The following is a 27,501-nucleotide window of genomic DNA, read 5'->3' as shown; positions in this document are numbered from 1 at the left end:
TAAGACTTTGCCATTTTAATTGATGCTAAATGCTAACAATATGCAGTAAGATACTGAGGAACAGAGAAAACCTTAACTCTTCACAGACTAGGAAGGCTTACCTGGACTAAAATGAAAAGAAATTAAAAGAAAATGGAAATGAAATTAAAAGATGCTTAAGTTCAAGAAATTGAAGCTGAAAGGCACCTCAGGAGGTCACCTAGTCCATCTCTGTCTCTAAAAGGCAAGATGAATTAGATCCATGTTATTCTGGACTGATATCTGTCTAACCTCCAGAGGTGGACATTTGGTAAGCTTCCAAGCAGCCAATTTCTCCATTTTGCCATTATCACCAGTAAAAGGATTTTGCTGGCATCTAAGCTATGTCTCTCTCACTGCAGTTAAAGCCCATTACCCACTGTCCCAGTAGACAAAGATGACATTATTTCTTCCTTCTTTCCAGTTGTCTTTCAAGACAACTTTAGTTTATTCCCTCCCCTTTAGTTTAGGCAGCCCAATTTGTTCGATCTTCCCTCAAGGATCATGTTTCTAGTTGATCACAATCATGTGGCCCTATTGAGTCACATTTCATGTGTAGTCTATTTCACGTGAAATCTATTCGAAGATGATCCACCCTAAGACACAGATCCTTCTGTCCAGGACAGATGCTTTGCAAGAATTTCCCATTCTTGTATTGATGCTGATGAGTATTCCTATCCCAACAGAGAGCTTTGCATTTGTCCTCACAGTCTTGCATCCTGGTCTGTCCAGGCCATTCCCCTGATTTGACCAGATTATTTTTCTTTCTGAACCCAATCTCCTCCCTGCATTCAGCTCATCCTAGCTCACAAACCAAATGAGAACCCTCTGCCTTCCACCATCCCAGCCATTAAAAACAAACACGTGCATGGCACTGGCCCAGCACAGATCTCAAAGAACACCACTCGAAACCCACTTTCAGTTTCACAGCTAATCATCAGTAATCACTGCTCTCTGACCACAGCTTGCCAGCCAGTTGTGCATTGACCTAAGACGACAGTTTCTTCTTGTCATCATCTCTCCAGGCTGCTTATGACAATGTCTTGTAAAACTGTATCAAAAGCCTTATTAAAACTGGGACATGTGTCATCCAATGCCTTTTTCCTACTCACAAGGTTTGTTGCCTTGTCATAGAAGGAAAAGAGATTGGTGTCGGCTGTTCTACTCACAACGTTGGTACCTTTTTGAGGCACTTACAGATCAATTGTTTGATTGTTTGTTCCATGTATTGGCAGGTTGCTGACTTGATTACAAATCCATGGATTTGGCTTTTTCTCCATGTTATAGATAGACACCATCTCTGCCTGTTTTCCTTCCTCCAGAATCTCACCTGTCATCTACGGCTTCTGGGGATAAACACCAAACTATCTGGGATTGTTTCAGCCAGTTCTCTGTGTACCCTGGGCTGAATTTCATATGACCCAATGCATTAAAAACCATTTAGTTTATCCCAATATTAACTAGTCTACTAGTCTACTGTAGCCTGAACTATTACAGGTAGTCACTGGCTGTATTAAGCCCCTAATCATATTTGAACTTTTCAATTGATTCAGAACTGAACTTTTCAGTTGATTCAGAAGTTGGGTTCAGATAAAGCTACTTATTTTAGGGGCTAATCTAGTCTTTCACAACTTTTTCAGGCTAACTGTATCAGTTCTCAAGTCATTTCTCAGCTACCTGGTACCCAAGGAACCCCTTAATATCCTAAATGGAAAGGAGTGCTTGGCATCTTACAAAATCAAGCCCCCAGTTGGGGCAGATACTTTGACAGAAATGGGATATTTCAAGAGGAATATCCCAAAAATGGGATATTTCAGGAAGAATCACAAATCAGGAAGAATTCTTCCTGACCAAACTTGAGCTGAAAACTCTGTAAGAATATTTATCTTGTTGCTTATGTTGCAGCCAGACTTAGAAGGGCTGCAGTGTGCAGAAATAGAAGGACATCCTCAAAACCCTGCTAAATTCTATACACATTTTCAGGAGAGATCCAAAATTTCTTCTGCAGTCCAACTATTTGGCCTACCTCAAACTGTGCTTAATTCTCCCACCTCACCCTCCCAAGCCATAGCATTATATTTATTCTTGTCTCCTTAATACGTGTTTAGAGAACACCTATAAATCCACTGATGAAATTAGGAAGAAAAAAAAAGAAAAAGAAAGAAAGATACATGCTCCCTTAAAAGGGATTAGAACAGTGTCAGGTCCCTTGAAGTTAATGAATGAATACTATTCCTTAGAGCTGTTTTTATGCCTTTTGATATCCTAAATGATGCTGAAGCAGAAAGGGAAAAGTAACTGAAATCCAGATATGTTAGTTTCTGCTCCATTAGGAAAAGGAAAAATCAATTTGGCCAAACATAAAGGAAGAAAATCAATAGAAAAAGAAATTTTGTTTTCAGCTGAGGAGTAAGAATATATTACAAACAATGGTGAGTGAAAATTATTCATTGATTTGTATAACACCTTTTACAAGCCCAAAAAGTGCTCCAAAGAATTATAGATTATTTAAATCTAAGGATCACTTACTGCCAAAATGCACCTATCTCTGGGGTGGAGTGCAGCTGCTACAAAATTGCACTAGCAAACACTACACCAAAGCTTTAGGGCATGAATGCTTTATCTGAAGATGCGCCAAGGGAAGTTGAAAATGCAGAATGGAATTAACCAGGCTGGAATATGAACATGGTGCAACTACATCGATTTCAGTTTAAGCTTAAACTCATGGAAGATAGGCCCATCAGCCCATTAAACAAACTTTGTCTCACAAGGTCCCTAAAACACTCTTTGTCAGAAGCTGGGATAATATGCCAGATGATGGGTCATTTTGTGTTTGCCCTGTTCCTTCTGCTCTTTCCCTGATCTCTGTCAGAAACATGATGACAGTGGGCTAGACGGACCTTTGGCCTGACCCAGCATAGCTGTTCCTAAATCCTGAGCTAGCGTGCTTTGAGCTGCAGCAAATCCGAAGCTGGCACACCCTTGCATGTGTCGACTCAGAGGCAGGGCAGCAACCTCTGGCAGAAGGGCAGGTGGAGAAGCCGACAAGGCAGTCTTTTGTGTTCTCCGGCATGAATCACCATACTCATCCGGAGGCATGCTAAATCCTCAGTGTTAAGCACACATTAAGCTGTTGCAGGATATGGGCCACATTTACAACACTGTCATTAGTAACAAGGGCTTGCACTGCATAAAATTACACAAAGTACCTTTTGTACCTCAAGATGTACTTAGCAAGCAAACTCCTAGGGGCAGGGAATGTACAATCTTCTGTTTCTCTAAAGCACCTTATTCAATTACAGCAATATAAAAATGATTTATAACAATCTATTAAAAATACAACTCAAATGACTTATCTCTCCTGGGGTCCTGGGAATACACTGTAGGATTTGCCATTTAATTGTAAATCAAGTCTAGTGGCCAGTACCTCATGTTCTACAGAAAGATGAAAACTAACTATACACCTCACCGACTGCACGTGCAGTGTGTCTTGGTGATATGATCTGGGTAGTCATCCAAGACATGACTCGAGGGAAGAGGAAACGGAGAAGAAAGTGGCAGACATTTCTGCTCCTTGCAGTCTGTAATCTAACCCGTTCTTCCACTGATCAGGAAGTTTCCACAGCTCCAAGGGCTGCTGCGGGGCAGGTGGGCAGGCACACCAAAAACACTTTCCGTCACTGCTGTCTCCCATTGTGTGTCTTTCTCCCTCAGCTTCCTGTGGAAAGGCTTCTTGGGAAGATTGAAGTCCAAAACAGCAGGAAGACAGAGACAACAGCTTGCCTAAATAGCCACAAACTGGGCTGGAAAGAGATCTACTAAGCACCCTGCACATGTAGTCCTGAGCAACCTGCACTGCACAGGATCTTCCAGAGCCCTTGGGGACAGCTGAGGCTATGCATTGGGTAGAAATACAGCACCTACTTCTTCTCATCCAGTTCAACAACCCAATCTACTTGTCCCTGTGCTGAGAAAGATGAAAGAAACATATAACAAGAAAATCTCCAGCTAAGCAATCAAATTAGAAAACTGGTCTCTCTCTTCTTATCCTTAGAATAGCCAAGAGCTAGTACAGAAGTCTGTGTCAGCATCAGAATCCAAACAGACATCATGTACATCAGGTGCATCCTCCATACCTGACATAGTTACTCCTAAATCTTACCACCACCACCAGGCAGGGAAGGAAACTATTGGCACCCTGGGTCTGTCTGCTGTTGATAAAGCTACGTTCATAGGAACACCCAGGCCAGGAGCAGACATATTTGGCTGAAAATCCTTTTCTCTGCTACTCCTGACAGACGTATCTAGCAGTCTTTCTCATAACCTGATAAAGCTGTATCTTAGAAACAATATCAGAGCAGATGAGGAGGGTTTCCTCCTTCCTACAAGGCCATTGGGGCCTATAACAGGAGGTAGAAATCCACAACGTACAGCTAATCAGTGCTCCCCTCACCAGCTAAGACTAGTCAAGAATGCAAAATCTAAGGAAAAAATGTTAATTGTAACACAATATTTAATGGAATCAATAGATATTTCTGCACATGGAAAATAGAGGAGGCCTGTAGGAATATTAAATTCCTCTTTGTTTTTACACAAAACATTCTAACAATCCTCAGCTTCATCTCTCGTTTCTGTCTTCCACTGTTCCTTCCCTCAATTAATGAGCTTTGTCCCCACAGTTAGGATACTCAGGGGTGAGAACCCTTAAAATCTTCTCTTCCTAAGGGAAATTCAAAGACAAAGGCCATGACTAGCATAAAATAAACCTCCTCTGCAGCAGAATTGGCAAAGCTTTGCTACCTATGGGTCTCTTTGCCCAGTTCTCTAGGGATTAGCATAATACCAGTGATAACTGATGCTCTCTCTCCCCACAATTAGATTTCCACATAGAAGTCCTGTGTAGATCCTCTAGCACCTAATACTGGCTTGCACTATACCTCTTCCTTGGTGAGGGCATGCTCTTACCTAAATAGCTGACATTTTTTCTGAGAACTTTCTCTTGAGATCACCTGCCCTTTGGCTGGTTTTGGCTGAAGCAGGCCAACTAGTTCAAAACCACAGCTACACACCTCACCGCCACACAGGGAAACATACAAACCTCATTTTCTAAGGAAATGAGGCTAAAAAAAAAAAAAAAAAAAAAAGAAAAGGGATCTTTTGGTCTCTCACTCCCTACAAATCTAATGTTCATCTGTGTAACTACCTCCTTCTGACAGGAATTACCTTTATCTGTATTTTGTAGAGCTTTGAGCATATTGCCAGCTCTTTAATAATAAAATATCATAGCGAACCATATATCTGAATATTATTATGCAGAAAATATGTGCATGTTCACACAGACAGCAGATGTATAAAAATATAGAATATGTAATTCAAGGCCATAATGGTGCGTAAGTTTGTAGGTCAAACATAGGGCAAAGTCTCTTCTATTATGCACAAAACCTACAACTATACTGGACTGAAAGAAAGCACATAAACTCCTTTAATTTTGGATGCTAAAAGGTGCAAGTTCTAACTAGAGTTTGGATGGGTGATTTCCCCAGGGAACCCCAGGTGTCCTGGTTACAAGCCAAGCAGTTATTGCTGAGCACTGGGGTTGAGGTTCACCTCACCTAACCTTAGCCATCTGTCTCCCTGTGGAGGCTTGGACACCTCCAGAGGGTGATACCTGGGAGGATGGAATGAATCACCCTGCCTGAGTCTCACCACTGGCTACAGAGGCGGCCAAGACTACTCAGATAACCATGTAATTTTTGAATAACTACGGTTAGGCACAACGAATGCCAAACGTGGTTAATATTAGCCCACAAAAACCAAGTGAGTGGGAAGACTTCACATCACGGCTGGATGGGAATAAGAAAGAGCAAACCATAAACCCAAAATTCTCAGCTTCTATGCAGAAGCAAGAACTAACTTCAACTGCGTGAAGGGGTCTTCATAATAATCAAATAAATATTGCTAATAGCTACTGCTGGTAGCATTTAAATTATTCTTGATAACAATGAAAGTTAGAAGCATTTTTCCTATGGCTCGCAGTTACTGAAAGAAAAGTGATCGTAGGCAGAAAATGGCATAAGACTAATTCCTACTTCGGTACTGAGTTGTATAATTCCCATTTAGCCACCACAAAATTCAGAATGAAGACCTAGAGGGAAAAAAAAAATCCACACAACTTGAACTGGACTCTGCATCTGAAGTCTCTAATTGCTTTACCTCCCCCATGTTTCAGGCACAAAGGATAACACGTGACACACTGGGCAGTGAGTTAAAAGTTGTTCCTCATCCACTCATTTCTGCAGTTGAATTTGTTGGGTTTTGAGCAATTCTATTGGCTTCAAAGCTCTGCTTCCCATTAGTGCTATCGACCATGAGATATTGTTAGGGCTTTTTTGTGTGCTTTTTTTTACCTTCACTGGCTGAAACACAGCTTATCCCCATGTCCATTAAATATACATTTGAACAGCATTTCCACCTGCACTTTGTCACCTTGGGTTCTCAAGGGGTGTACCTCCACTTGGCTCTGAGCTCAAGGGCGCCCTTGATATGAGCCTGAGAGTGCCAACAGGCATGCTAATGCCCATTTGAAACAGCTTTTCCTTTGCCTCAGATGTTTCCATGCACTCAATGAATAAAAAGTCTCTGCTTCGCTCCGTCTGCGGTGTTGTAGGACGACCTCACCTCATTCTGTCAGTGAGCTACAGTTGCTTTCAGGCACCTCCAAGACTTTGCTTCCCTTCCTGGAGTTCCACCCCCTCCTGCTTTAAGATCCAACTTAGCAAGAGGCCTTGTGTGTATTGATCTAAGCTTACCTTCATGTAGATGCTTACTCCACTGCTGCTAAGCCTGTATTTCTTTTCCAAATGTCCATGCTCCCTGGAAAATTAGAAACGCCCTGTAGTTATGACATGCTTCTGAAGATGAACAAACATAAATTGCAAAAAGGGAACAAAAAGCTGAATTTTCTGGAAACAAAACTTTGGCAGTAAAGACAATTTTTTCCTCTGCTGTGAATAAGAGGTGTCTATATGGGTCACTGCAGAGGTTCTTTACTGGGAATAAGTTAAATTCAGAAACTACCATCTTGTCCTGTGGGTGAAGCATGCTATCTCAAATACGCAATACAACCCAAACTGGGTGTCATTTTCTTTTTTAACTTTCTTTTTTTATGAATCAGTTCCACGTCTTGGGGGAAGGACATCACGACAGACAGTTCCTCAACAAAGAACTGACGTGAGAACAAAAGCTATTCCTGAAGAGCTCCCAAAATAAAAGTGAGACAGATGAGTGAGAAAAAGTTGCAAGGGTGTTTCTTCAAACAAGAACATGGTCAGAAAGGAGATATCAGAAAATGTAGATTCATTAAAACTGAAATGCCTTACAAAATTGTCAGTTTTGCAGAAATGTGTTTGGGAAAAAAACACAAGAAACCTCCAGCACTGTGAATATGTCAGGTTTGAACACCTTTAGAGCTAGCAGCATCAGTGTTTCCACTTAAAATGACTTTCCATTTTACATACATTTGTACATTTTACATTCTAATACTGTATTTGATAGCAACACCAGCACAGTTGAGTTAGAGCAATCCTTCCTCAAATTTTCTATCAGAAGGAATATCAAAATTTGCAAGCTTCATTTGCAATTGAACCCAAAGTAAATTTCCAAAATCTTGAAATCCTTTGCAAAATGGAATTTCCATTCCTCGTCCAACACTATTTTTAAACCCAGTCTTCTGTCAACAGTGAAGGCAAGCTTTGGGAAGTGCTAGCATTTTCCTGAAGAAGGGTTCCTTCTCAGCTTCCCTTTTCAATGGCATCTGGTAAGGACTGCATTGCTGGAGATCTAGGCAAAAGCCGCTAAGTAGTTGTCCTGAAAAACCACAAATAGTTAAGCACTTGGCCATATTCTGGACCCTGGGTAATATCTTTCCCTATAATTATTTCTGCTGTTGTCATTAGCTCCAGCACTCTCACTATTTATTACCATAGGTATTTCGAGACTCATAAAAATGTGATCTTACTCAAGGCTTAAGCAACACATGAAATAAATCAGCGGCACTGAACATTGGCTGACACTGGATGAAACCTGGCTGGGAACAGCTGGATTGCTCTCTTGACTAAATATTTACAAAAGCCATGATTATATCACTGAGTGACACTGTGTGAATATAACAATTTATCAATCATCATGTTTAACTCAAATCCCTGCAGGAGGGGATGGCATTCTCACTTAACAATAAGTATCTACTGTATGCTAATTAAGTGACTTATTTTTCAGCTAAGGTTACTTCAGGGATATGTGGGCTTTTTAACCACCCATTTCCTGAGCACTGCTACTCCTTCAGAGGCACTGAAAACAGAGTTCAGCTGGGCTGTCACTTGCAGCAGCGTCCATCCCATACCACCCCTGGAATTACTTTGGGTGCACACTGAAGCAAAGACATGCACAAACCAGTGCACAATTTTTGCTTCCCACGTTATCCCTCCTGTTCTCCAGTCCCCTGCATGGTGCCCACGGGGGGCAACTACCACTGCATCCACCTCACAATCCTTCCCACTGCTGTTGGCCTTGCTTCCCTCCAGCCCCAGCAGTGAATTCAGCATTGTTTTCATCTGAGCTGGTTAGCCCTGACCAGGTAACCCTAAACTTGCACCTCCACAGATGGTTAGTGGCTGCTGAATATGAGCATGCTGCTGCCAGGAGAGAAGGGCTGGAAGCTGAAGAAGCAAGCTTTGCCAAGCTGTGGCATTGCCAAGAAACGTAAGAATCGGGTTCATACAGACCAGAGCAGCAAGCAGACCTGATCAGAGCATCAGGAGGAGAACATTTCCTTGAAGATAAAGCCAGCACACCGTACTGGCGGGAGGTTCATATTTGGGCACCAGAAACCTCTACCAAATGACAGGAGCTTTTATAAAATCTTCCACCTTCTGCTTCATGCCAGATTAACTCTCTTGCGCCGGCAACTACCTTCCTGTCTCCTTCACATTATGGGTATTAGTGCAATGCAAGAGAGAACATGTATCTCCCCTCCACCACTCACACAGCACAAACGCTTAAGAAGTTTTTCCTCAAAATGTCATACAGGTATGTGGATGGTGCTGCAGGTTTGTGTGGCTAACGTTCAAAATGAACAGGTGGCATCTGTGGCTCCCCTCTGGGAACTACTTTTAAACTTCGTCTTTCTTTCCAGGGATCATTATTTAAGAAGAAGGAAAAGTTTGGGGTGATTAAGTCTGTGGTCCCTTGACAGCTTTTTGCCTCATATGGGTCTTAGAGGCAGATTTAACTTCCCATTTTGTACATGTTGAGAGTCTACATAATAATTGTATTTTAGCCTTTGGAGCCCATCTGCCACCAAAAGGGAAATTTCACCTTCTTCTTTCTACCTATAGAGAGGTTTATAAATCAGCAAGCACACAGACATGGGAGCTCAGGACTTGGTTGCCCTTCCAGGAGCCCTTAATAGCTCAGACAATCACAGCAAGTGCTCTTTTCAGAAACACAGGGAAGGGGGAGAGAAGTTATGATAAATTTAGTTTTCCTTTGAAGTTAATAACCTCCTACAAAGGCTTTTGGTAAAACACAGACACCTTAACATTTTTTTCCCTTTCAAACAATTTCTTCCTCTATTTTTCCCTCAGATGGTAAAATCTGAGGAAACCTGTCTCTTCAGAAGTAACTGCTTTGTGCGAATGACATCAGCAGACCACGAGGTTACCACTGGTAAGTCGGCACCCTGAGGGGGATGAAATGAAATCTCTTATCAGCCTACTTGCTCCTCTTCTTTTCTACATTTGGTGTCTTTTGTAATATGCAAAGCAAAGGAAATGTTTTGCTCTCCTTGATTTTTTTTCACCTCTTTTATTTTTTTTCCCTAAGGAAAAAAAAAAAAAGACAATACATTTGACTGGTTTCTCCAAAGTCTCAGCTGCTGCTTTGGGTCTATTTGGTACCTCACTCAGAGGTGAATGATTTAGAAATTTCAGTTCAACCTCCTGCTTTTCTCCCTCACACTAGACCTTATCTCACCCACCAGTGACTTCTTCAGAGATCCATTTCAGGCAGCTTGAAAAACCAAGGACACTTCACCTGATCCTTTCCCCTCTCCTCCCATGGAAAGAGAACCTCTGTAACTGTGGCTAATGTTATAGAAACTCTCCATCACAGCAAAGGCAGCGATGTCTTGACTTCAAAACTGCGGTAGACAAAAGCTTTTACCAGTTTCTCAGCATGGATATCCTGTCGTCACTCACTTCCTTCAGGCCTCTCTGAAGTCAGAACATTTCAGCAACAGAAACTGTTGGTGTGGAAGGGAGAGGGTGTGGAGGAGACAAGGGGTAAATATAAAGAAAAGTGGCTACAGGACAAGGAGGATTCCTTTCCCTGTGTATGGGATATCCAACAGGTGGAATCAGTAAGGCTACCACCTACAAAAAGAGGGGAATAATGTGAAAGGTGAAAGCTCCAAGGTAAGATGGCAAGAGGGAGGGTCTATGGTTCACTGCAGGAAAACATTTGAAGTGATGAACCTACCACAACTCACTTTGCCATGAAGTTGGCTTCCCGTTTACCAGCCATTAACCCCAGGAATGGACATTTGAGGTAGGGACTTTCTGCATAATGTTTTTAGTAAGTCTCATGCACTCAGCAAGCACGCATTTTCCTGCCTCAATGCATCCAACATAGCCAAACAGTTTGTTAAAAGAACCAAAGAGAAGTCTGGACTACAGCAGGGGAGACTGGACGTCATGGGGAGGATTGCTCGCATACTGCCACATACAGCTCCTCAGCAGGTAAGGGAACACATGGAAGCAGGGAGAGTACAGTAGCTGGAGGTGGTTTGAGGAGAACTTCCAAAAACCTGCAAGGGAAGATTAAAGGTAAAGGGGAGGAAGCATACACACACAGAAATCTACTGCTTTTACGAATAGCATGCTTTTATAAACTATGTAAAGAAATGTGTATTTTCCTTTTTGAATAAAATAATAAGAACGATGCACTTTTTCTTTTTGAAGAAGCTATTTCTGAGCCACTACACCCACCTGACACTACTTGACACTTGCAGAGCAGAAGACATCTGTATCCCTGTGCATGCTCTGAGAAGTATCCCCCAGGGCAAGGAGCAGAAAGCCAGGCCTGGTTTTGGAGCTGTGAACCAGTGAAGAACAAGAGAAGGTGTCAGCCACCTTGTAAGTGCGACAAGGGAGGAAAGTGGGCTGAGGCTAACAGGTAACTTCTGCACATGGCAGAGACATGATAGAAAGGCATGAGGGATGAGATAGTAAAGACACTGTTTTTTGTAGGCTGGCACATTTTAAAGAAGAATAATTTTGGTCAAATGTTTATCACAGTCTCTGCAGGAACCTTCACTGTTCCTGATTTTAATGGGACGGTATTTGCAGCTCCCAATCAGAGCCAAGGATCCTCTGACACATGCACAAGAGGATGGGGCCCGACCATGCACAGCATATAGAGCAGAAAGATAAAGACTACAGCAGTAAGATAAAGCTACCTACATGAGTTTTGGAGCCTTTGAGAGTCCTTTATTTATTTATTTATTTATTTATTTATTTATTTCATTTTCTGCAGAAAATTCTTCTGTTCCAAAAAAAAACAGCCCTGCCCTCATTGCAAACAAGGCAGAATACCACATTTTAAATTTACAAAGCACAAAAAAAAAGATTTAACTTCAAAACAAGTACTTCTTCAGTTGTACTCTGATGATTCTCTAGTCTAGGTTCTTGTTCAGCCTTGCATTCTGACTAACCTGAGCAGTTCTACGTAAACACACATATACATTATGTGCATACATGCATTTGCAGTTTTTAAAAATATAAATAGACATCCCCACCTGTCTCTCTGCTTTGTTGCAGCTGTGCCCTCTTTATGTCTCCCCAAGAAATCATGATTTGACACAGAAAAAAATCTTCCACCTAGTAGCCTGCCTTGAAGCTTGTAAAGACACCCACAGATGCAACAGGGGTGAAGACAACAGCATCCCAGAGACACTGAGGAGAGGGACGTAGGACCTATTCCTGAAACCTGGAGCGCTCGACAGTCACAAGCACAGACTGTCAGCCTGCCACTGGCAGGTTTTACCATTTCTGATGGCAAAAATGAGGAAGGACATGAAGAGGTGGGATTGATCTACCCTAGTTTTAACTCCCTGGAAGTCCAGGCAGCTAGCAGAGAGCACTAGTCATCTAGGCTCCCTTTATACTCAGTGGAGAGAAAGCAATCCCTCCAGAGAGAGATTCATCCCTTCCTAAGATGGATGCCTGAGGCACATGGGATGAATCGCCCTCTGAAGGGGCCTCTCTCTCCCTGTAGAGAGTCCCGCTGCTACTACAGAGGGGCCTCAGACCTCAAGCCTGGATTCGATACCTGTTAGAAGCAAGATGAGACGAAAACCTCCTGAAGTGACTCTTTCAAAGCAGTGCCAGTGCCATCCACACGGCATTTAAGGATGACCCAGCTCAGTCCCCTACTCCGTGTGCTGTGTCTTTCTGCCACAGTAGTTTATACCAGTAGGCAGGGAATGGGTTAGTTTGCACTGATGGCAAATACAGCACCATGCTGAAAATCTGTGTGCCAAAACTGCACACCATGTTTGCAGAATTAATTATTGAGCTTTTTATTCTGGCTGTTGTATCACCACGAAGTCATATTCTGGCCCCAAACACTTTTCCGCTGTTTAAACCTACAAGAGATCTTCGTTGTATTAATTCCAAACTTGTGCCCATCCTGATGAGGTCTGAGCATAGTTTCACCGTTTGTTATTACATATCAAATACTGGCAATTCCTCGTGGTAAGAAATAAAATCACTCCCATTTTTTTCCTGTCCTTCAATGTAAGTCTGTCACACATTAGGAAATACTGACAAGGGAGTCAGGGTTACTGTATCTCTTTACAGAGGTACAAGCTACAAGGAATATGTTACATAAACCAACTTAATTTTACAAGTGTTAGTCATATTCTTTTATATTTTCCACTTCAGGGACCATCTGGATTCCTCAAGTCCAGTAAAGTCATTTTTTCAATCTTTGTGAATGCCAAAGGATTAAAAGATTAATTCAGATATTTAAAGGCAGGTAACAGTGATGGATGCAATGTCAGAAAGCCTGCTCCACAGTGAGCCCTCCAGTGAGCTGCCCGGCAGCCTTGAACAAATCACTTCACCTCTCTGCGCCTCTGTTTACTTGTCGATATTTTTGCCTGCTTAAATATGTGGTTTCTGGGGCAACTCCTGTGCACTTGTAGAGTTCCTATTCATATAGCCTCACAGTACCAAGCAGGGTGACACCATAGTAAAATCATAAAGACTGTAAAAATTTGTGAAGTAGAAGGATCTGACAGGAATTTTGTACAATTTCTTTAAGCTGCTGATGCTATTGGGGTCTTCAGGTCTCCAAGCTCTGAAGGTGCAGCAGTTGTTTGAAGGAATAAGTGCCTGTCCTAGATCATTATGGGGGCAAATGTAGTCATCTATTTTTTTATGGCTGGTCTATACCACTTGGCTTGGTCATGTTTAATATCTGTGGAGCAGGTGATTTTAATAAATACAAGAAGACGGGAAGACAGAAAGACAGACAGAAGGACAGGAAAGAAAGACAGACAGACAGAAAGACTGACAGAAGGACAGGAAAGAACGAAAGACAGAAAAACAGAAATACAGGAGGAAAGAAGGAAATAAAGAAAGAAAGAATGAAGGAGAGAAAGAGAGAGAGAGAGAGAGAGAAAGAAAGAGAAAGAAAGAAAGAAAGAAAGAAAGAAAGAAAGAAAGAAAGAAAGAAAGAAAGAAAGAAAGAAAGAAAGAAAAGAAAAAGAAAGAAAGAGGGAGAAAGCGTCAGCATGGGGCTGGGTACAGAATTATTAAGAACAGGAGTGTAAATGTGTCAAGGAAATCCCCAGTGATCCAAGAGGGAATGCAAGTAGCTTTGCAAGCAGCAAGAGCAAGCTGTAATAATTGTGCAGGGGTCTTAGGAATGGAGAAAGATTTTCATTTCTCAAACTGTAAATCAAACCAAATTAAATCAAAACCTACATTTCTATAGCACCTCTCATACCAGGCTCCCAAGGCACTTTTTCACAGAAGGCAAGGCTGCTCAAGTGTTTATGAATGCAGCAGGTCAAAAAAGCGTGCCCTGAGCTGAGGTGCAAAAGCTGGACGCATGGCAGCTCCAGGAGACAGCCCAGGCTGAGCGATTCTTGTACGATGGGGCCAGGCCTTGGCCATGCTCAGAAAGACCAGAAAGAGAGGATCCCACATATCTCTTCACTGCCGGACTGCTGCCGAGGAGCACTCCTGACCTGTCCTGACACGGAGGAGAGCCCACGGCTGCAGGCAGCATGTGCTGTCCTCCAACAAGGCCCTGACCTTGCACACCTCTATGGGAGAAGGAAATGCTGCCTTCCTTTGCCATGAAAAGGTCATGAGGCTCTTGCTCTAAAAATGTTTAATGTAGCGTGGCTAGTCATAGCCTGGTCTCTATTAGAGAATCACAGCTCTTATGGAGCGGCTGAGGTGGGGAGGCCCCTCAGGAGATGCCCAGTCCAACCCACCTGCCCAGAGCCAGGTCACGCACAGCGAGTTGCCCAGGACTGCATCCTGTCAAGGATGCCTTGTACCTTCTCTGGGCAACCTGTTGCAGTGTTTGGATACCTCCACAGTAAAGTCTTTTCTGAAGTGGGATTTCCTATATTTCAATTTGTGGCCTTGTTCTTTTGTCCTGGGAGTGGGCACCACTGAGAAGACTTTGGCTCTCGTTACTCCCCCCATTAGGTATTTATACACACTAAGTTCACCCTGAGCCTTCTCTTCTCCTGGTTAAGCTGTCCCAGCACTCGCAGCTTCTCTCATGAATGAAGCTCCAGTCCTTTCAAGATGTGTGGTCCTTCACTGGACACACTCCAGCACATCCATGCCTCTCTTGTACTGGGGAGGCCAAAACTGGACCCTGTACTCCAGATGTGTCTCACCAGTGCTGAACAAAGGGGAAGGATCGTCTCCCTCAACTCTCTGGCAATGCTCTTCCTAATGCAGTCTCCCAGGAGACTGTTGGCCTCCTTTGCCACAAAGACACACTGCAGCCTCGGCTTACCAGGAAAGGCTGTAGGAACGCAGCCCCGGCTGCCACCTGGAAGCGACATCCCTGTGTCGAGGCAAGTGAAGTGAAGGCAATGGAGGGGAAGAGGCTCAGATGTTGGGTAAGGAAAGGCAAGTCATGGCACATCAAGGTGGCTTTTTCATTTGGAGGAAAGACTGTCTTTGCACCAAAATAAGGGAAAAAATAAGCTCTTGGGTGTAAAAACTACAAAAACACTAAGAGCCTTTCACCAGTGACTCCAGGCAGGCTCACCTTTTCTAAGGTAAATTTCATCTCAGCTAATCCTATCAGTTAATATTGAAATCAAATACAATACGGTATTTGATATGACAGTCTCCTTCTTATGAAGTCAGCTGCAGCATTTCTTTATTTGCATATGATTTAATTACATTTTCATTTCAGGTCTCCCATTCTGTGTATTGTGGGCAAAAGCATATGAACTCTGTATGATAGTAGTGGTGGGAGATATTATAAAACTTTAAATAATGCTGCAGTGTTAAGAAATAAGGAAGAGAAGTATTGCTGTTTTAGGAATGAGCCTCCAGGATGGTGGGTAAAGTGAATAAACATCACCATCCCATTACTGAAAGACACATAGCAACATTTCCACTGCCTATATCATTTTCAAGATAGCCACAGCCTTTTTCTGTAAGACGTTGTGCCTTGTTTACAGGCTTGATCTAACCCAATACTTGAGGAGAAAAAGCTCAGAAAGAGCACAGCAACAGGTCACCTCAATTCCAGGCAGCATGCAACTATAGCACTGTGAGACTTACTTTATGTTCGCAAGAGGTGGTCTGTGGGTGAGGGAGTATCTCTGCTCTAGGTTCTCCAACGTGCATGTCTGCTCCCAGATTAACGGGGCGTGTTGGAAATTGTAAAGATGTTCTCCATAGTCTGAACAGAAAATACAGTGTTCATAACAGAAGGAAACAGCCGAGCAAACAGCTGGATTCTGTGCACCAGTGACCATTATTTATGGTCACTGGTTATGAAAGGCGTTAAGACCTCTCCGAGTCAAACACTTGCTTATTAGCTGAAGGCACACACACAACATTCAAGCAAAATAATATTTCAAGCCACTTGTAAATAGTAGCACATAATATAGAATAACTTCACTCTGTCATACGAGTTGTAGCCTTCAAGTGAGACAGTAAAGCTGGGAGCTTGATGGAACAGCTGCAAGAAAGTGGTGATAAGGACAAGCCCCTAGCTGTTTTGCAGGCAGGGAAAGGGTTTTGTTTAGACTTGGGATAAAAAGTTTGATTCCCACACCCAGTCACTCATGTCCTCAAATCTTCACATCAAGAGCTGCTACTCAAATAAGTTTATGTTTGTTTGTTTGTTTGTTAAAAGTAAATAAATAAATAAATTTGAACTTGTTTTATTACACATATGTTATTCATTTGTCTCCCACATCAGAAAGAGTTAAGGGAAGGAAAACGCTGCGTCCTTATATATTCAAACAATACAGTGGAATGGGCAATGGAAAATATTTCTGGTCTTTGTCTTGTTTCTGGATTTTGTTCCTTGCTGAGTTCATGTCTTCTTGGCATTTACTGCCTTAGTTTACCCATTAGTAGGCTGGGTATAATAATAACACCACTTCTTCTTAATTCAGAGTTCATGTTTTCACAGTAAGCTGAGACAAACAGAAGATGTTTTGCAAACGTAAAATATTGATTTTTTCCCCAGTTTGCACAAGGTATAGAACATCATATAGTAGATAACATGCTCCTTGAACACAGTGTAAACTTCCTTCTTTTTTTGTAGCAAAAGGACATTCAGAAAGACAAAGTCAATTCAAGCATGACTGCCTGCCTAAAAAGAATGTGGATGAAAAGCCAATTTCAGTTATTTTAGTTTTAAATGTTCCAGTCATGACAATCCTGGTCATTGGTCAGCAAAGGCTGGATGGCATGGCATAATTAAACTTCCTGCATTTCTAAATTTTAAAGAGAATAATGTATTTCCTATTCCTTTAGGATCACAAGGGATATTTATCTTTATTATCCTAGTTAATAAGAAGGAAAACTCTTAAAGTGAACTCCCAAGCATTTATTCTTGAAAACTTTTTATTCATGATGGAGCTTAAAATGATTTGAAGTCAATGCTCCAGTGTGCAAAGCTTTCAGTGTTAATGTTTCACCAGTGCTAAATGCATTTCCTCCAGTGCTGGAATTCTGAATACAAGGAAACAAAAAAACAGGCAACAGTTTTCCCTGGATTAGCCATTTCTGTGATGCACATGAAGGCTGTGAAAAGTTCAGAATCAAATTTGGAAAATTGTTGCTTCCTCTGAGGATAAGGGAAGAACTGATTAAGACATAAATATGGAACAATTCCAATTAATGATTGTTAACAGTTAAAAGATGTGAATAACAGATTTCTAAGTGATAAAAGGTGGTTTTTTTTGGAAGAAGGCTCATGGTCCTGTATTTTTTCAGCATCAGATCAGTACTTCTTGCCACCTTGAACATTTTACAGTCCTTTTCTGGAGCTGTAATTTTAGCCTTCCATAAAGGCAGTATATCAATAAACTCTTCTTTTCATGCACACAGACATTTCAACCGAAATATATTCACTGAGCAAACATGTGCTAAACATAGGCAAGGCAGCACAACCCTCTACTACAACCACATGCGTGCTCACACACAGAGAAATACTTCAATACAAAAGGTAAAGGGGTTGTTGATTTCACACAATAAGTTGAACAACTAAACAGTTCAAGCTCATTAATACTTGTGAGGCATTTTTGCACCATAACTGGACATAGGATTGTAGCAAAGGGAGAACTAGTCTAGCTACTAAGAGAAGTGACTCGCCAACAACACAAAAAGTTGTGCTGTTGGAGTACATCAAGGACTTTATATGCGTACTTTATACGCAAGGTTGAAGCCCATATTCTTAGGAGGCTTCACAGCTCTTGCTACCCATACTGGCCAGAGTAATACTACAAATGTTTCAGATAAAGGTAGATAAAGTCTCATGTATCTGGACAACAAGATTAGCAAGCTCAGTACTTGTGCTTCATGAGTAAACCTCTGTAAATAATAAGCTGACCTTCAGTATGTAAATTATCTCGACCTCATTTTCCATGCAAGGATTTTGCTAGATGAAAGCAAATCAGAGGAACTGGATTTTCCCATAGATGTTTCAGTCTTATAACAAGGAATGATTAGTCCCATCTTTCTCTTTCCCTGCTTCTCGCACCCCAGGACAGCTCTGCTTCTTACTGTAATGTTGGCAGAGGGGTGTGAGTAGTTCTTGTAATTCAGTCATCAAGCTTTAAGACCGCTTCCCAAGACTAAATGGAAGCCAAATCTCAAAGCTGCATGCATCCTATGGCCTACTGGGATCTAAATGCAACTAATTTCTGCTGGCTGAACTGTAATAATGAAGATTGTGAGTGCTCAGTGATAAAATTGGGGAGGCCTTATTTAAGGCAATGGAAGTTATACCATGTGCAAAATCCTATTCCCCAGGCCGAGGTGGAAATGCTGTTGCTGAATGTTGCAAGGATAAGACAGAAGAAGAGTATAATTTATGCATTCTAATTGAAATCAAGGAAGCATTTCCTGCTAATGCTGTCATGCCTGCTTTGCAAGGCTAACCCTAATGACCAACAATTGTACTTTTTAATACTATTTCCAAAGCAAGTGGTGGCTAGGGAATAGTCCCATTGGAACACACACCACACATGCCTCCCCTACATTTCTTCATGTACAATTCACAGATGATTGCTTTCCAAGACTGCGGATGCACAACTTATGCACTCTGGAAGAGGGAAGAGTCCCATAAAAGCATTTACTAATAGACTCTCTGGCAGAAAAATCCACCTCAGAGCAGTTCCAAGCCACTCTAAACTTATTTTAATCACCTAATGAACAGTGTTTCCCTTTCACTGTTAGGAATGGACAGGAAGGCTTGGAAAACTATAAGAACCAATCCAAATCACCATCCACAAATATGGCTGGACATTTTTGCAGTAAAAAATAAAAAATAAAATGAAATAAAATGAAATGAAATGAAATGAAATGAAATGAAGTGAAATGAAATGAAATAAAATAAAATAAAATAAAATAAAATAAAATAAAATAAAATAAAATAAAATAAAATAAAATAAAATAAAATAATAAAAATAAACAGCCTGCACCCTTCTAGTTTAAATAGGAAACAGAGAACAATGCATTATTTCTTTGCATTTCTGACCCAGCAAAAGGCCATAAAAAGAAATGCCCCAGGAAAACCATGTTGTCAAGACTTTTGGATCAAGGTTTACAGGTCCTTTAGCTCAAGGCTGAAGATGTTCAGGCTGCATATTTTCTTTGGGGATAATCACATGATGCTCCAAAAACCATCACTATTTGCTGAAGGGATAAGAACAGTCACTTCTTACAAGTACTAGGCAGGGTAGCTTTAAGGAATGGGATTATTCAGCTATAACCTAAACAAACCGTTAAATATCACACAGATGGAACAAAAAAATCATGGACAACAGCCTGATTCTTCCCACTCACCTGTCTAATTCTTTCACTATACAACCAACAACAGGCTTTATCTACTGCCTGATGTTGTTTTCATTTGCCTGTGCTCAGGCAAGCGGTCATCTCTAGTACTAGGGTCAATCTAAGGAGGTATATTTAGGCCAAAGGATGGTAAGAGCCACATCCTCACATTTCCGTCTTTCTTATCACTTTGACTTAGCCTTTACTTGTTTCTGCAGCAATAACTACTTATAGCAAGAGTATTAGCAAATGATGTAGCAAATCATTGATAAAAGACACTGGTCATTAAAAAAAGAAGGCATCCTGGGTTTGAGCATGAATAAGAGGGCATTAGCAATGTAATTACTGTCACATTAGACAACATTAATGCCACATCCATACCTTTACTAGCCAACTCTTGGAAATCTTTTTTCAAAATTATTTTTCATTATGCTTTTGTCTCTTATGATTTCCCTGACTGGCTAGTCAGGCTCTCCCTTTGCTCAGAGATCTTACATAGAGAAGCATGTTGGCTCCCAGCAAGGTGAAATAACTGAACATAAAAAAAATCCTAAATCTTCCCTAGTTCTTATCTGCTGAAAAACATACACGAAAGATTCATGGATACATCCATACTAGTGTTGACATATCATAGAAAGCAATAAGACAGCTAAGAGAAATTAGGTTTTATGTAGTTGTGTCTGCCAAGACTAAAATCTTTTCCACCTCCAGTCACTAAGGTTCTTCCTAGAGTAAAATCCTTTTTGGATCCTAAATTAGACTGCCTTTGATTTTATTCCGTCTAGTAGAAGATCCTCCTTGCTCCTGAATGTAAAGATACAGGATCAATAATTTCATCATAGCAATAATTTCTACTCCGTGTCAGATAGGAATTGTTGACAGATGATGCTCCATCTGTCACAGTATTTTACAGTAACAAGCCAAAACACAGCAAAAAAATTATTGTAAACTGTACTGTTAGGAACCATCTCAACAGAGCATTTTGCTTTTTTTGGTAAATAAAATTTATTAAAATGAAAAGGCCCCAATTTAAAGCTCAGATCTTGGGACAGGTATAGCTATTCGGTATCTTTCCCAAAGGGTTTGAAGTCTATTTATAGTAGATTTCCATGGACAGGTACAGACAGCAACACGCCTGCTCTCTTCACACTTGGAATCGGGCAGTGTAAGCTAGACCCTATCCAGAAGCCATGCTACCATGCTCACATGATGCCAAGCCCCAGCTAACACTCTAGGTGTGTATTCCTATTCTTCTGGATTGGCACATAAGTAGAGTAGTCATGTAATGGTCTTTGTCTACATATTCAGCATGCGTAGGGCCACGTGTTCAATGGGGATTAGCCAACAAGTAAGGGGGGTAGGGATGGCAGATGGTAAGGAAGCAGACTAAACTGTGGGAAGGCCAGAGATGTACAATCCCGCTGGAACATGCTAGTGAGGAGAGCATTCATTTCTGACCGTATTCCTTTCTCCTCCTTGCCCCATTAGGGTAGCATTAGCCATGATGGGTTCAGCATCTTGTTCCTCCCCAGGGGTACACCCTTTAAAATGAATGCCTCTTTCTAACCTTAAAGCATGGTTCATCCTTTAATTTCAGTCTCATTCAAACTTCTAACCCACATGTGCATCCTTTTCTCTTCCAGAACCTCAGAAGGTTCAAGCCTGGAAAGATCCTACCCTAGAACCAGCACTCACTGTTCAAGTCAGCTTTCTAACCGTGGGCTCCATGCTAAAGCTGTTTCCTACTAAAATACATAGATGTGTATACAAATAAAACAAAACACCTGATGCCATATAACATACTGGAATTAAAATTTAAATTTTAAATTTAACACTTCATGCAAGTCACACAAACAAGAACCGTTCAGCCTTGCACAATCCTAGACGCAGCTCTCAGCAGAAAAAGAAGCAGAGCACGACAAGAAAAAAAAGGCACAGGAAAATACAAAATGGCATAAAACTTGACTTGTTTTCTGCATTTGCCAGTATATTCTGGGCTTAATTCTTCTTGTATCACAGCTGTTTTCCTCCTTTCCACCAAGCCTAGTCCGAATGGCACAGCTTCCTCAATGTTTTCTCGGTGTTTGCTGGGTGAGCAAAGCCTTTTCATTTCACACATCATTTACAGCTTGCTGCTGTGATTTCAGAAAGTCAGTGGGCTTTTACCAAGCTAACAAGTGAGATAAACATTTTGAGTCTTTGCTAATTCTAAAAGTTCTGCAGATTTTATGACAGTAGGTACCCTGAGCAGTCACGGAAATTCAGTGGTTTCATTTCAATTTGCACCACATGGCAAACAAGTTTGCCCAGAAGTCAGTAAATAAATCAGGAAGAAAGGGAGGGAAATTAAGAACAGACTCTTCAAAGTTGTATCCTATTCCAATAATGCAAACCTAATTCCTCTCAACTATCGGTGTATTTTACATTCCTCACTGAATTTATTCACTTGCTCCTGATTTGAACCAATGGACAGGAGGTAGAAATTTCTTTCTTTCTTTACCATCCCTGAGCCAGATCTAGAGATCTCCTACCGGTGCAAGATAATGACTGTTCACTCAGGAACCAATGCTGGATTATGCATCCAGCTGCCCTGTGTGTCCAAATTGAGCTTATATTTTCAAGGTCATAAAACGTGAAAGGCATAAGAAACTGGATGTCTAATATGTATATATATGATTTTATCTGGTGCGCACCAAACTCAATGGTAAAAGTCCTATTTATTTTAAAGGTGCAGAACCGGAGCTGTATATGTACATATGCAAATTGGAAAACTGCATGTGCAAATAACAGCCTAATTTACAAAGACAAATTATGGATGCAAGTGAGGTGTGGGTTTTAGGTATGTCCAGCTTACATCCAAAGCTTGAATGTGTGGTTCTGTTTGAAGAAAGAGAAACAAAAAATGTGATACAAAACAGCAAAATTGTGAATCTTTCACGTGGTTTTTCATGTGAGAAGACCTGACTCCATTCTCCCATGCAGCCAGAGATACGACCACTTACAGTCAGTATACCTCTGTATATTAAATGAAGACAAAATCCCTAAAAATTTTGCTGCCTGGGTGTTTTTTTTTCACATCACTAGTAGCACCCTCCTACACACAATGAGCTTTGGCACTGCAAAAGGACTAATTCTTTCTGGATTCTTAGAATGTCGTCACCATCAAACCTCATCATCAAAACTACCAAATGAAAGAATTACATGTCTTATTTATTAACAACAAGAGAAGAAAAGGAATGGATGAGCATTTCAAACCCTAGGCCAGCAATAGGAAAGTAAAGGGCCTGATTCCGTTGCTTTCATTTAACTTAATTTAACAGCATAAATAGGCATGATCACAGCTAGCAGAACTGGCAATAAAATGGCTATTCAAATTTAATCAGTATGGGAGAATAAGTACTAAAAAAAGGATGAGGAAAAAATGGATGGATGCCTTCTATCTGGCATCGCAGTCCAGAGAGACTGGGAAGTGATGATTGTCTCATGTTCCCTGTTTCACACAGCAATATGTTGTACAGAGGATGGAACCAGTCACATATGTTCTGGGCCTGGCTAGGATGCGTCTGTTTTTTACGAGCATGAAAAGAATGTTTCTCCACATTAATAAGGACTTAAGGAAATACATAGCTACATCTTCCAAACCAAACAAGAGAAAGCCAGTCAAGAACATGCAACCTTCTGAAGCAAAGTTATGCTTAGGGCAAACCTCAAGAAATTGGAAGAGAAAGGCACCCCCCATAAACTTTAGCCTCGTGTCCCCTTTGCCCTGGCAGTGCTCAGAGAAGCACCCATATTGCTGAGGGAAAACTCTTGCGTATACATCCCCAGGAAACTAAAGCTCTAATTTAGGAAAATATTATGTACATGCTCAAACATAAGCATGTGCTTAAATGTCTTCCTGAAAAAAAGCTCTAGTTGCTTAACCAGTGTATTCCTCTATCATCAATCCTTACTAGCTAAAAACTGAGCCATCAGCATTTTAGTTATATTACATTAGAGCTAATTCTTAAGTTTGTCTTTTGAAGGATGCTGACTGCTGTATCTAAAATATCCAAGGTCTTTTTCTTTTGGAGAGAGGAAATGTAGTAGATCAGGTAGAAATGCACAGGGGTCTCTGAATATTTTTGCTAGAGATTGTTGTGGAAAACCAATTATTTCATAAATTTTAAAAAAGTGTAAAGCAGAATATTTCAAACAGGAAAAAAACATAAGCAGCAATGATTTTTGAAAGAAATAATCATGTTATTATGGAATACTAATCCAAGTAAGCTTCTCTATATTCTAAAATATTGTTTTGTACATGGCATTTTGTATTCTTTTTGGTGTGTCTTTTAAAAGGGACACAATATTTAGGAATTGAACTATCAGACCTCTGCAAGGCTGTTATCTCAGGAAAAGAAAGACTGAATGCAAGTACTTGAGAAAGACAATAAAACAGTGAAGTGAAAAATGCCTCCAGTGCCAAAGATATTTTTAAGATATCACTGAACAATGTTAGCAAAATTAACACTTGTAAGAAAGCAGAAAAAGAGAGAGAAGCGGGGCTCAGGCAAATGCTAATTGGTGAGTTTTTCAAATTCCTGTTCAGAGACACAGAACAGTCTCCCGGGTAGAGCTCCCCTGGGATTCGGGAGCTGTCACCCTGAATCACCGGTGACCCTTCGCGTTCATAGCCGAGGCATTCCCTTATTTGTAGAACAAGAAGCACAAACTTTGTGGAAGGAGCATGTGGAGATTTGCCATTGCAAAATTCTGCGTGAGGAAAAGGAATTCCAAAATCTGTAATTAGTTACACACACGGGTATAGCATAAAGCAGGAGCAGACATTTTTACCACCAGATTTTCTTTTGAAATCTGTTTAAAATTTAAGTGTGCAATAGTAAGATGCCTGAGCCTTGTCCCCATTACAGCCTGGAACCAGCAGGAAGCCCTAAAGTTGAATTATTGCTTCCAATTTTTGCCTGTGTATATTAAAATACCCATATTTCAGTTGTTCTGAAGGTCAATATAATAATATTTTTAAATGGCATTTATATGAAGCTTTTTTCTCTCAAGATACTTTCTCAGGTATTCACAGCTTACACTTCATTACATCTTTGGGAGGTAAATAACTACAACAACCACGAAAGGGGAATGCACGAAGTAAAGAGAAGTAGCTTGCCTATATCTCCCAAAACAGTGGCCAGGGCAGAAATGGCTTCCAAATCCCTGAAATTTCCAAGGAAATATTTGTGCACTGCTACACGAAAAAGCTCCGTGTTTAAAACAACAAAAAAATAAAGTCATTGTTGGTAAATTTGGGGCTGCAGCTGTTAATAGTAGATAAGAAATAAATTATGTAGGCCTTCATTTGCACTGTGCAGCTGCTGCAGTTCATGTCAGTGGAAGCCATCCGCATACCTTGAGGACAGACTGATGCAAAACATTGCACCTTCAAAAGCAGAGGAGCTGTTATTGGGATTCTGGTATTCCAGCTGGGCACTCCTGAAAATGTTACCCATAACCATATGTGTGCTGATGTAATCTCTATGTGGCTCTTTTTTTTTTTTTTTTTAAGTGGGCACCTCAAACTTCACTTAAAATGTACAAGTTAATTTTCCTTCCTTTTCTGTTCCTCTTACTGGGACCTACCAGTGGGTAATTTCTGCAAGTTTATAGCAGGTGAGAGAGAAAAATAATAACTTTAAATTGCATAAGAAAAATGTGCCTTACTTTTTAATGTGAATATGGCCAAACTGGTGAGTCTATAGTGGAAAGGTATTTTAAAGCCTGCCTACAAAAATACTTTGTCCCCCTTCCCTATGGCAGTCTCCTTCTCCCTCATATCTTTCCAGCTGCACTGAAGTTATGCATATTAGAACAAAGGTACCACTTATTTCTGGATTGAAAATTAATGTGGTCCTTCTCTTACATATTAATTGCCAGGAGTGGGATCAGAAGAAATACTGAGGTGAAACCTAGATATAATGGTGTTAACAATAAATATTCCTCAACTCTTTTGACCTCAGTCATAAGATTAAATGTCCCTATAACTCTTGGCCTAATACCTCAGCCAAACCTACAGCACTGTTGTACCTTTATAGCAAAAGCAGGCCTCTTTTTTAGTTTCTATTCTTTTTCACCACTCATTAGACTTTGGGACTCTAAAATGGCCTTTGTTCCTGCCAGCAACATTCTCCCTTCATCCAGATTAAGGATTCATGCACTTCCTTTACAGTAATGTGACTTTTTATATCTAGTATAACCTTCTGACAATTGTGCACAGCTGCTGTATAGGAGGGGAGATATTTTCCAATGTCTCCATTCAATTATTAGTGTCATTTGTAATGAACTATGCCAGTTAAATTGCAGAATTTGTATTTGTTGCACTAAGGACAAAATAAAACACAATAGAACATTAATTTAAAAAGAAAAAACAATGTCCACAGAAATAAGAAATATTCCAAAACTCAGGGTCCTTTTTCAGTTTGCTCCATTTGATGAAGTGATTCTTCTGAGAAGATGATTAGGCTCATAAACCCGGTGTACAGAGGGTTTGACACACGAACAAACATGAGCTTGTGCATTTGTAAAAGAACAGCACACATCAGAACTGCAATACAGCAAGTATCTCCACATTACAGGGAAATGTTCTAGGGAGAGTATTTGATGTTCAGCCTTGGACAGATCAATGTTTATATCAAGTGATTTAACAAAATCAAAAGTGGTAAAGTGGCATCTGTCTGGGAGGTGGTACAATTTACATTTAGGGCAGCATTGTGGAGAGGCTAAAACTGGATTCACTTTGATTGCAGTGTATTCATTTTTCACCTTGAAGTGAAAATGTCATCATTCATGTCTTTTTTTTTTTTTTTTTTTAATGCAGTTGCCACGTTGGAGGACTACATTTACTGTGACTTCAGACTGATTTTTTCAGCTTTGGTACATTCAAGTCTCCCATGTCAAGTCTCCCATGTCTTCAACAGTAGCTGTACAGGAGCAAAGTTTGACTTTTACAGGACAAAAGGGTTGGGCATACAGTGCCCCAAATCCCATATTACCCTATGTTGTCAATGTGTTTGGTAGTTAGTCTGGACAATATTCTTCTTTCACATACACACACACACACACACACTGATTTTCCAGTCCTCTCCAAATACCAAAACATTAAGATTAAAGAATGCACTAAACTGAGCACAGAGAAAGGCTTTTGAAAACACTGCCTTAACTCTTCAGTGCACCTTTTGTTAGTAAAATGGCTATAATCCTTACATCATATTATCTAATGTTACCTAATGCCTCTATGTACAATATCCTGCAAGACCCAGGGATGACAGAGCCTATAAAACTGTATTGTTACCCATTTTTCCTATTAATGGAGCACCACTTCTTCTGTTTGTTTCCCGTCAGGCACCCTGCTGTACAATGTCATGTATAATGCATTTCTATAGCATGCTGCTGAGCAGCTCTCTTCCACCGGCTCAGTCTTGCTTTGGAAGGAACAACTTGCCAGAAAACGCTAAGACCCTTCATACAAACAACCAGAAATTAAGGCTCCACGGGGGAGCACATAGCTTCTGTACAGCAAGGAAATAAGGAGGGCTACGGCTGCCCATGAACCTATCGTCTTTTATCTCAGTTTAGTCAGCCATCCTCACAGCAGCTTTTCTGCATTTCCTATTCTTTCATTTCCATCCAGTAAATGGGCTCCCATGGCTGAGGTAGAAGGTCCTTGACACTCATGTCGCGTCAGCATTGTATCACAAACCTTCAGGAGCACCACTGAATGTCTTGTTTCACCACCACCAACAAAGCAGTAACGGTGTCTCCCTCAAATGCATCATCAGCTGAGGTTAAGTGTCATATCTATTTAATATCTCATGTAGTT

General features: G+C 40.8%; 1 protein-coding gene across 5 annotated transcripts in view; it reads right to left on the bottom strand.

Moving 5' to 3' along the window:
- Nucleotides 1–27,501, bottom strand: part of LOC310897380 (uncharacterized protein) — a 152,875-nt gene that overhangs the window by 114,529 nt on the left and 10,845 nt on the right. For 4 of the 5 annotated variants that reach the window (XR_014582264.1, XR_014582265.1, XM_083830956.1 and 1 more), the window contains one exon: nucleotides 6,828–6,891. Coding sequence is in view for 3 of the 5 variants with exons in the window: in XM_083830956.1 (XP_083687082.1) it covers nucleotides 6,828–6,891 (64 nt within the window). In the remaining 2 variants the exon portion in view is untranslated. Of the gene's footprint in view, nucleotides 1–6,827; nucleotides 6,892–15,902; nucleotides 16,024–27,501 lie in introns of all 5 variants that reach the window. The other variant, XM_083830955.1, reaches the window with a different exon arrangement.

This window comes from Anser anser (assembly GCF_964211835.1).
Source record: "Anser anser genome assembly, chromosome: 3".
In the NCBI taxonomy this organism is placed as follows: domain Eukaryota; kingdom Metazoa; phylum Chordata; class Aves; order Anseriformes; family Anatidae; genus Anser; species Anser anser.
The sequence above is the reverse complement of the archived record's forward strand: the minus strand, read 5'-3'. Positions and strand labels throughout refer to the sequence as shown.